Consider the following 11,766-nt stretch of genomic DNA (forward strand, 5'->3'; position numbering starts at 1 on the left):
ATCCCCACTCCACGTGGAGTCTAACACCATCAGACAATACGTTGCAGGGGTGTCCAAGTCATCAACAGCTTGAAACAAATGGAGCTCACTCCTCCTCTATGAAGCATAGAGGGGGCCCAGCAAAAAGATATTGATCAAATCATTAGCATTCCAAGTTTTCTACCCCAGTCAATGTGGCATTTGCTCTGACTCCAAAACCAGAAACAGCAAGTGACAGACCATTTTTTTCAATTTCAAAAAAATACATTAGCTGTAGGAAAACTAACACTTGCCTCAACCAAGTAACATTTTATTTCCTGGGATAAAAATAAAGAGCATGAATTATCAGAAGTCTTCCTCCAGCATCATTAAAATGCCTTTTGAAGAAAGTTACAAGAATTGTTTAAGGCGCACAGAAAAAGTCAGACTTGCCTTTCTTCCAGAACATTCCCTGCCCTAGACACAAAGCACCATTACCACATCCCAGAAAAGAGAGAGGTTTGCAGACACAGGAACCAGAACAGCCATAACCAGAGTCTCTGCCTCTAATATAAGTATCACAGAAAAACATCACAGTAACTCTCTCTTCCATAAATATGACATATGTCTTAAAAATATATCCAAAATATCTCCATCTGAACTATAGTACAAAAATCCACTCACCAGCCATAAAAATCATACCCCCTCCCCACCCCCACACACAAATATAATCATATGTTAAGCAAATTTGGAACACATGGATGTTTGGGGGGGGGTTACAAAAATCTCTTGGGATCTGGGCTATTTAAAGTCATTTTTGTTTGAGTTATTCCTCAGCTGAGTATAGGAAACTGGCTACAAATACATCCATCTCATAGTGCTCACCATTTCAACAGCTCCTGCGTCATGGAATGTGGTACTTTTTAAAAATAGGCGACTCTTGGTGTCATGGAAAGAAGAGGGAAATGGGGGGATCCAGAGAGAGAAGGAGGGAGGGAAGGAGTGAAAGGAAGAGGGACAGACTTAGGTTACAGGTGGGTCTGAAATACTCTGTGGTATAAAGTAGACACCCAGGTTTAGGAGGCTTCTGCTGTCTCCACTCCACTGTCATCAGTCCTTACAAATCTGTTTCTCGGCTAGCGTCCAGGCAGAGGGCATACAGGGACCTCCTCAAGTCCACATTGCTCTTGGCCTTGAGGTTACACTTCTCTAGGGGACAGCTGCCCCTTCGGGCTCCCTCTGCATTATCCAGGGACCCCGCAGCTTTGCAGAAGGACCCCTTGTTCCAGCTGGCCTTCCGCTGGCCTCTGCTGTCCGTTCCTGTGCCCTGGCTCTGGCTGCCCTGCTCTTCCTTAAGGGCTGCCTGTTCCTCGTGGTCCGTCTCCCGGTGGTAGAAGTAGTTGAAGTTGGAGACGATGACAGGCACCGGCAGGGCGATGGTGAGGACCCCAGCAATGGCACACAGTGAGCCCACGATCTTGCCCCCTACCGTGACGGGCCTCATGTCCCCATAGCCCACCGTGGTCATGGTGACTACTGCCCACCAGAAAGCATCTGGGATACTGGAGAAGTGGGTCTCCTGGTTGTCAGCCTCCGCGAAGTAGACGGCACTGGAAAAGAGGATGACTCCGATGAAGAGGAAGAAGATGAGCAGGCCCAGCTCCCGCATGGAGGCCTGCAGGGTCTTGCCCAGGATCTGCAGCCCCTTCGAGTGGCGCGAGAGCTTGAAGATGCGGAACACCCGGACCAGGCGGATCACTCTGAGGATGGCCAAGGACATGGCCTGCTGCCCATTCTGGCCACCCCCTCCTCCTCCCCCTGGCTGTGGCTCTGCCAGCTCGGTGCCCAGGGTGATGAAGTAGGGGAAGATGGCCACCACGTCGATGATATTCATAATGTTGCGCGAGAACTCTGCCTTGCTGGGGCAGGCAAAGAAGCGCACGAGCAGCTCGAAGGTGAACCAGATGACGCACGTGGTCTCCACGATGAAGAAGGGGTCCGCCAGGGTCCGAGGCAGGAGCGGTGCCACCGTTGGGCCTGAGGGAGGCACCCGGGCTCTGCTGCCGTTGGCTCCCCGGGCCGGCCCAGCAGGCTGGTGGGGCACCGGGGGATGGCGGAGCAGCTCGCGCTCATCCCTGAACTCAGGCAAGGTCTCCAAGCAGAAGGTGATGATAGAGATGAGGATGACCAAGACCGAGACGATGGCGATGGCCCGTGCAGACCCCGAGCTCTCCGGGTACTCGAAGATAAGCCACACCTGGCGCTGGAACTCATTGCGGGGCAGGGGCTTCTCCTCTTCTTTAATGAAGCCCTCGTCCTCCCGAAAGCGCGCCATGGCCTCGTCCCCCAGCTGGTAGAAGCGAATCTCATCTGCGAACACGTCCAGGGAGACGTTGACCGGCCTCCGCAGCCGGCCCCCGGACTGGTAGTAGTAGAGGATGCCATCGAAGCTGGGCCGGTTGCGATCGAAGAAGTACTCGTTCCTCAGGGGGTCGAAGTAGCGCAGGCGCTTGGCCGGGTCCCCCAGGAGGGTGTTGGGGAACTGCGCCAGGGTGCCCAGCTGCGTCTCAAAGCGCAGCCCAGAGATGTTGATGAAGATGCGCTGGTGGTGAAGGGCCCCGGCGCTCGGCGCCTGGTCCTCCTCCATGCCCAGCGTGGGGTCGCCTTCTCCCTCCTCGTCCACCGGAGGCAGCTGTCTGGACGGGGGCAGAGAAGGCAAAGGCCGCCTTCCCGGGTCTGCGCTCCTCTGCACGCTGCGACTCCTCGGCGCTGGCTCTTTGGGTCCATCGCGGAGCGCAACCGTCGGGGGACACTGGAGCTCTCCTCCCGTGGCCTGGCCACAGCCTGCCCGGGCCTCACCTCCTCCTTTGACGGTCATGGCCCCGCCGTTCTCCAGGGACACCAGGGCGATCTCCATGACCCCGGAGCCGGGGGCATGCTGCGCCCCTGTCGACCCGCTCCCGAGCCCCCTCCTCACACTCCGTGGGTGCCCCGCATGGGGCTGCTCTGGCGCCGTCGGCCAAGCGAACAGTGAGGCGGGCCGGGGTTGCCGGTGCGATCCCCTCGCTTGGTCCTGACGTCAAGAAACCGCTGCCCTGCTCTCTGCCTTTCTCTCTGTTCTGGCAGCCCGTTACCAAGCAGCCAAAAGCCTCCTTCCAGCAGATGCAACCTTCAGCCGCCCCTCTCAGGCTGCGCGGCGGCGGTGCTTGGCCTCCACCCCGCACGCTCCCCGCCTCCTCCCTTCCCCGCCTCCTCTTCTCTCCTCCCATGCCCGGGTATCGTGGCAGCGGACGCCTCTCTGGAGGGCGCAGCAGGGCCCCCAGACAGAGGAGGGAGGGAGGCTGAGAAGGGCGCAGCCCAGTGAGAGAGGGAGGGAGGGAGTGGGGAGGATGGAGGAACAGGTTGTACCCAGAGCGCTGAAACTCCCAGGGCAACCAGATGAGAATAGCTCTGGATTTCAGTTCACCTGGGAATCCATCCGCTCAACGCAGAGTGGAGCTGAGGGCGAAATGAATTGTCTTGGGTTGAAGGGATGAGGCTTTGAGCTGAGTCGGAGTAAGAGAGAAGAGACAACAGACCTTTTTCTGTTTCCCCCTTGGAGGAATAACAGCTCTCTGGAAGAATTACACACAGGAAGGGGCGTGGCAGAGCTATGGGCTGTGACAGATAGGCAGAAAGATGTTAGATAGATAGATGATAGATAAATGATAGATAGATAGATAGATAGATAGATAGATAGATAGATAGATAGATAGATAGATCTCCAGATCAATGGAAAAGCATCTCTCCTCTCACAAACCAATCAAAAGGTAACCCGCTGAAACCTTGCAGCATCCCCCTGCCCTTCCTGGGGAAAAGCTCTCATTCCCAGTCCAGATAGCAGTGGTCATCAGCCAGACTAACCAGCACTGCAGGAGTCTGGAGACTGGATGCCTGGTCTCAAATCCTTGCAGACAGGCAGATACAAAACCCCTTCGCACTCTCCACAAATCCATGTGCAAAAACCTTAACAATAGAGGGGAGGAGGGATAAAGAGATCCTAGTGAGAGCTGTTCCTGCCTGGTGAAGTGAGCTGGCAACTGCATGGAGGTCCGTATAGGGGTGGGGAGAGGGGCAGTTTATGAGAGAGAGTCGAGGAGGCTGTTCAATCCCTAGGACTGGAGAACTCCCAGGAGGAAAATAACCAATACTTACTTTGCTCTGATGATACACCAGGCCCGTTCTCAGCACTTTACAAATATTGACTGGTGTATTCCTACAACGACCTGTTTCGTAAATACTATTATTACCCTCATTTTATAGATGAGGAAAATGACACAGAGAGATTGACTAGCTTGCCCTAGGTCATTCAAGTAGAAAGTGGTGAAGATGGGTTTCAAACCCAAGCGAGCAATGTTCGGGCCCTTGCTCCCTCCACTCTACTCCTCTATAGAAATGTGTAACCCTCTTTCCAGATAAAAGCGCTCACTCTCCCCAACATATGGCCTGAATGCTTTAGTTCCCTCCTACAGGAGGCAGGAGGGTTAGTGCACTAGGCTATCTGCCCCTGCCCCGGCTCCTGCAGGGTTTGAGTGGACATCCATAGCCAAGGAAAATATGTTTCAAGGCATGTCAGGCAGTTCCAGACACAATCTCCAAATGTTTGTTGGTCTTAAGTTACCATAAAGTCACAGTGTTTTTGAATGCTTGTTTTATGACTTTCGTTCCTATATGTTGTTTGGAGTTTATATATATGGATGTTACAGCCTCTTATCTGTGATCAACATATAAGGAATGTGTTAGAAACTTGGTACCAGGTACACAAGTGTTTGTTAAAATAGCAGAGTATAGACATACAAGCGCATGTCAGGGTTGGAGAATTATATGTGCATATGGCTTAAGTGTACATGAGAGTGGCTGTGAATTTGGCATGTGTATGTTTTTGTTGTTTGTGAATGTGTTTGTGCATGTGGTTGGCTGTCCTGGCAGATGTGCACGAATAAGGAAGGGGCATGAAAATCAGAATGCGGAGGCATCTCTGGTTAACCATACGGCCTGTACTCCTCTCCCAGAGCTCTGCCATTCCTGCTCCATGTCCTTCCTCTGGGTATTTATTTTCTCTGGTTCTGAGGTTATCAGTCAGGATCAAGTCTGCCCCTGGGGAGCTGGGCCTTACTGAGTTTGCACAGGGCGAGCTCAGGAACCCATGGCCACTGTATCTTGTTTACTGACTCACACATCTTGTAAATACGGGGGCACCATATTGGTTCACACGGGCTTTCCCTGGGCTCCCTAAGAGAAAACTTTCTCTGGACCTTGTCTTCCAAAGGCCCTTGGGGAGACTGTTTCCTGAAGAAGGAGTATAACATAAACGGTCCTAGAAAAACGTATAAGCCAGGCTTCATTTAATGTGGTCTTTTCTTAAATCTGCTTTCCATGCATTTACTAGTTTTCATAGGTTTCTTGCAACACTACCTTCAGATGTTACATGTGACAGCCATGGGGGTATACTGCTAGGATCTCCCTCAAAGAAAGAACTTCCTTTTCAGCTTCAAGGGATACAGTGAGCTGACAGCCTCCAGCTGTTAAGACCTTCTGTCTCTATCTTGGCTTTCATGCAGAGGCCACGCTCTTCCTGGGAAGCCCTCTGCCAAAGACTGAGCATAGCAGGGTTACAAGGATGGGGCCATTTCTGCGCAGCGCTGACTCTGCTACTGTGAAATCTTTGCTCTGGATCTCCCCACTGGGTTGGCCAAGTCTTTGTAAGAAATACGCTGCTGTCTGAGACTCTCCCTATCCAACCTTCTTCCTCTCCTCTTTCCTTTCATGGGGGGCAGAGCAGCACCATGCTCTGGCGGCTTCCCCTACTGAGTTCTGCAGGTTCCTTTATCTTTCTTTTATTACCTTTCAATAAATCTCCTGTACTCCTAACTCCATCTCATCTTCTTCGAAGAGGACGCAGCTGATACATCACATGACTCAACCTATTTTTTTTCTCTGCCCATCCAGTCCTAGGAGATGAGCTCTTTTATAGCAGTGCTTAATGTGTACCATCACCTGAGGATCTAGAGCCAGGCTGGGCTTCGACTGCATTTCGAACAAGCTCCCCAGTGTCACTGATGCTTCAGTCCAAAGATAACACTTTGACAAACCCCTCCCCTTAGACAAACCCCAAACGACATCTCTGAAGGAATTATTTTCAACACCTAGATTATGTCCCCCAGAATGAGATATACAGAGGAGAACAAATGGAAGGTCTTCTCTCAGTTCACAGACTGGTCCTAGCAGATCACAGGACTCGTAAGGGTGTGCAAAACCAAGAGAAACAAATATTATCAGGAGAAATAAGGGATTGAAAGAAAGGAGAGCTGGACTGAAAGAGAGGGGAAAGGGAGTAGAGGAGGAGAAAAAATTCTAAATTCTACCCTTATTAATCCATTCGAAAATATTTATTGAGTATCTACTGTATACAAGGAATTGTTACGAATTCTGGGAATATATTGGAGACCAAGATAGACATATTTCCTCTGTGGAATTACATTCCGGGGAAGGCAAAAGATACTGACTGAGCATCTAATTTTACATTGGTTGTTTGGTTACAACTTTAAGGGAGACCATCTAGAATACTGGGTGCTGTGAGAATAGGGAAAGACACTATCTGGGACCCAGGGAAGCTTTCTGAGGTGATGATGGAAAAATAAACGATTCCAGGTGGAAGAGTATGTCCCAAGGCTCCAGGGAGGACGGAACAGGGCTGGTTTGAGGAACTAAAAGTTAACGTAGTTGACACAGAGGGCCAGGGAAGAGTTCTGTGAGACTGGGCTAGGGAGGTGGAGGAAAGCCAGACAATGAAGAGCCTTCAAGGTCATGTTTCATGATTTCCACAGCAAGATTCAACAATAGCCCCTTTATTTCACCCTCAGATACTTTGTTTGTGTCACTATAAAGCAAAGGTGCCAATATGCTTTGTTAAAAAATCTCTCCATTACTTATTTTAGCCTCTTCTCCCCCTCCACTTCCAGTGGAATATATCTTTACCTCTATGTGCATATGTATGTGTTTATATACATACTTACGTATGTCTGTACCTATCTGTCCATTGATCCTATTGATAAACAGTATCTACCACACCACTATGGATAGATGACAGATAGATGATAGATAATAGAGCAAGACAGAGATAGCTTGAAATCGAGGACCATATTGTACTCATCTCTAATTTGCCTTACAATGCCAAACTAACAACAAGTACCATGTCCGTACTGTGAATTTCAACACATATGTGTTGAATGCAATCGAACTAAGATATAGGAATTCACCTGTGGAGCAGAAAGGGTGGAGGAAATCGAGTGATAGGGAATTGAAAGATGATTTCTGAGATTAGCTAAATACTCAAGCTGGTTGTGGAGATGGAACCTAACCAGAAAATTTTAAGACTGCTTTGGTTAGCTGCATAGGGGAAATGGTGAATTAAATCTGTTTTGGCCCTTTATTCAGGGTATGTATTACTGCATTATCTACTACTATACAAACTTCCTTAATTTTGTGGATTAAAATAACTTTGTAGATAAAAACAATTTAATACTTTGTTACTTAATTCCTAAATGGAAATAGTGTTGGAGACCTAAAGTTACTATAGCTCTGTTTATTATATAAGGATAAACCAAAAAATATGGAATCTTCTGAATTTTCATCTAGATCAAGGGAAAAGCTTCTACCATTGGATTAAATTTTAAAAAGACAGGAGGCAAAAATAAAATTCTGTTCTAATTATACTGCTGATCTTTCCTGTCACACATCGATTTTGCTCCTTCACCTTGGAGGGGTTATAGACATGATAACCTCGTCAGGAATGCAGTGAGAGGTTCCATGCAATAACCTGGACTGACACACCCTGCAAACCAGTAGAGCAAAGTAACCGTACTAACCGGTAAGTCCAGCGCTCAGCGCTCAGGCCATTTCTGCTCCACACTTTTAATGGGAAGAGAGGCTCTGCCGAGGGGCCCACATCCCTGAGGCATCTCCAGGCACTCTGGCAGGGTTCCACCAGCCAAACCCCAGGGACGGCTCTGAGAGCTTAGATTTCTTAGGAAAGAGAAGTGCATTCAGCTGTTTTCCTAGTCTCTTTTTCTATTACTCTGGTAAACCAGTTTTTTCGAACTACCCCCATCACCCTGAATCTCCATTTAAAAAAAAAAGAAGTTGAACAAAACCACCATAGCATCTCCTCCACAGGGAAGCTGTCCCCCCAAGATTGAAGAGACGCGTTTTCTCCATTTCCCCACAATTCCTTGGTTGGAATCTTTCTAAGGAAACACGGAGGCGCTGGAGTCAGAGGCGAGGGCTCAGGACTTCCTAGGCTGGACCAGGGACAGCCAAAGGGAAGGCAGCAGAGTTAAAATAAACCAAAATATCTTTAAAACAATTTTTTAAAAGAGGAATACTTGATTAATAGTTCCTTGGTAGGCTGGGTCTTACTGCTGAATGCTACGAAGTGTATAATTCTATGGTGCGTTACTATTAAGTAAGATATCACAAGGATATATTGTCAAGCAATAATTGGTGGTAGTGTGTTAATCAGAAAAAGGATAACGCTCTCTCCCATCTAATCCTCTCCCCCAGATGCATTCCCCTTATAGATCTGTAGTTCAAAACATTGTAATGAGGAGAGCAGCTGTTCTTCCTTCCCCTCCCCTTCCCTTCTCACTTGCCCCTCCATGCAACACCTTGGGAAGGAAGCCCTGGAAATGACCTTGCTTTCCTGTTTGATGGAAGCGTCGAAGGTGGAGTAAAGCAAAACACGCGTACAAAACAGATCCTAGAGGTTATTATGCTGAGTGAAATAAGTCAGAGAAAGATAAATACCACGTGATTTCACTTACATGCGGAATCTAAGAAACAAAAAAATCAAACTGATCAAAAACAGACTCATACATATAGAGGACAATCTGGTGGCGGCCAGAGGGGTGGGGGGTTGGGAGGCTGGGAGAATGGAGTGAAGGGTTAGAGAAGTACAAAATAGTAGTTGGTAGTTGGTCACGGGGATGGGGAGCACGGCATAGGGAATGCAGTCAGCATTAATGTAATGGCTAGGTGGAGAGCCAGAGGAGAAAGAGCAATTAGGGGGATCGCTTTATAAACTATATAAACGTCTAACCAAGTACTGTATACTTGAAACTGATCATAAAATAAAATAAAATATAAAAAATAAAATAAAATAAAACAAAACAGATGTATTTGCGGGGCGTGGGGAGAGAGAATGTATTTACCGTGTTAAGAGATGGAAGCAGGAGAAGAGGCTGAGGTTAGAGGAGAGGGAGAGATTATGCTTCAATTGACCCAGATCTGAGAGAGACCTGGTGCGGACTGTTATGATTTCCTGCTTAGAGGAATTAAGATGAGAAGCCATTCACAAATCAAGTCAAGGCTCACATCTGGAGCTTGGGTTTTTCCCTCCCTTCCTCCCCCAATATAATCCAGGAATAAATTCATTAATGGGTCCAGTGCATTTTCAGACGCCAAACATAGAAAGGAAAGTGACCTAGATATACACGGCTGGGAGGTTCGGGGGAGGCCTTGCCGGGAGAACGATGGCATGTCTTCACCCCTCCCTTGCCCACCTCCACTGACAAGCTGGGCTAGAGGTGCAGTATGACTATTTTTACTTCCTAACTCTCTGCTTAGTTAGGCAGCCAAATCAAGGAAAATATTAGTTGAGTATTTTACATTCAATTACTTTTCCAGCTCTATTATTGTCCTCATTGCATTAAGATATATTTATGAGTTTAGGCTATGTATCAAGATATATGAAGAAAGTACTTTATTTTTAAAGTGCTTAAGCAAATGTAAAATGGTTTTATTATCATGAAAGGAGCATCTCTTCTAAGTCTGGAAAAAACATGCAGTCACCACACAATTCAAAGAGGCCAGGCAGACAGTGGTCTGGGTAATATTAGTTCCAGTCCCAGCCACATAGGGCATTTTAGTGCTTCTAGGTCTGGAGATGGAATTTTTTTGGTCCCAGGAATGGCATCTCAAGAGACTAGATTCTCAAACACTAGTAGGGAATCCATCCTCTCTTCTCTCTGCAACCATGATGAATTCTTCTCATGATTTCTAGATCATCATCTCCAGCTGGGGGCCACTTGGTCTCGGAGGGAATGCCAAGTCAGAGGTCTCAAAATGCAATCTCAGGACATCCTGGTCAGATCAGCCTTCCAGCCATCCCTGTTTGCTGTCCATCTTTTGTGTGGCCTCACAATGCTTGGGAACTTAGCATCCCCATCCTCCTTCTCCTCCCTTCCTTCCTTTACATTCCCCTCCCCAACCTTTACTCCAAACCTTATCCACCCTCAAGGCACACTTCCCTTACCTTCATTCAGGTAATGGAATTTGTAAAAAGAGACTCAACTCAATCCATGTTAAGCCCAATTGCCCAAAGATGGAATAATCATTCGGTGCTTGCCCAGAAGAGTCTTGCTTTTAGTACGGTAAATATCACTTTCTTTTCTGCTGAGGACATAGGTTTACTGTCAATCCATTAGAACTGAGTTTCTTAATCCTTTTTTAAAGACAGAGATAAAAGTCTTACGGCATAAGTTTTACCATCTAAAAATCATTTTGTGTATAACTCAGTAGTTTTTTAGTATATTTACAATGTTGTACAACATAATCATTATCTAATTCTAGAACATATCCATCACTCCAGAAAGAAACCCCATATCTGTTAGCAGTTGATCTCAATTCTCAATATTTGTTTTAACTTACATGTCCAGACAAAACTGAGTCTTGTTTCTTATAGTTTGTATTATAAAAATAATACGGTGGATTGTTTTATTCATTTTACCAATGCAAAATTATGTTTTAATGTTACATGTGCTTTTTAAAAAATACAGATGCCTCCCAGATTCTGATTACATCCCCTTCCCCACCCCGCCCCCCGACTCCCTACCATGAGCACCTCTCTTAGCTCTGGTTGAATATTGCTCCATTAGATGATACTCGTGAGATGTGCATATTTTGTGTGGATGGCTTATATATGGCCAACCACTTCTCCCATGAGTAATTTTTTGTTTCTTCCTTCTGGCTCAAGTTAGAGTTAATGATTCTAGTGATCTGTGTTGCCTTAAATAAAACTCTTAACTTCATTAATCCTACCTGCAAAGAGATAGTTTTTCATGGTAACTTAATGTTTAAATTTCAAATTAGAATGCAGATGTTCTGGCACATAATTTTTCATTCTCTTCCTATTGCTTTGAAGAGTATCATAAATCACCTAAAATTGTGGGCTTGATGCTTAGTCTTATTAATTAGTGATACAGAAATAATTGTCATTTTCCAGCAATTTTATTGTGGCTCAAAGTTCCAGGTCTAGGCTATATGCAGCCAGATCTGCACATCTGCAGACCTCTCTGTAACTGGAATCACTGAGAGCCATTACATACAGGAAATTTAAAGACCTGGATATATCCTCAAATATACATGCGGAGCCTTCATGAAATGTATGCATCCACTTCAACACAGTTTAGGTTCTTTAAATAAAGCTATTTATTAGTTTATACCAATAAATCCTAACAAACATCACTCGTCCATAATATGCCCATATTTGTGAATCAGAAATTCATAATTAAGGTTACATTAATAAGAAAGATGGTGCGTGCCAATAACAAATTTCATTACTGTACAGGAGAAGTAATGAAGTCATAAGGATATTTTATCAGTGAGGATATTCAGCTGCAAATGAAAGAAGTCTATATCAACCTAGGTTCAGAAAAAAAAAAGTGTTAGGGAAATTTATTGGTTCATGTAACCAAAAAGTCTAAATGAATT

General features: G+C 46.3%; 1 protein-coding gene across 1 annotated transcript; it reads right to left on the reverse strand.

The window, feature by feature from the left end:
* Nucleotides 1-268: 268 nt before the first annotated feature.
* KCNA5 (potassium voltage-gated channel subfamily A member 5) lies at nucleotides 269-3,099 on the reverse strand. Its single transcript, XM_011365896.1, has one exon. It carries the CDS (start codon nucleotides 2,873-2,875, stop codon nucleotides 1,076-1,078), a length of 1,800 nt encoding a protein of 599 aa, XP_011364198.1. The 5' UTR covers nucleotides 2,876-3,099; the 3' UTR covers nucleotides 269-1,075.
* Between the last annotated feature and the right edge of the window lie 8,667 nt (nucleotides 3,100-11,766).

This window comes from Pteropus vampyrus, unplaced genomic scaffold (genome assembly GCF_000151845.1).
Source record: "Pteropus vampyrus isolate Shadow unplaced genomic scaffold, Pvam_2.0 Scaffold116, whole genome shotgun sequence".
Classification (NCBI taxonomy): Eukaryota; Metazoa; Chordata; class Mammalia; order Chiroptera; family Pteropodidae; genus Pteropus; species Pteropus vampyrus.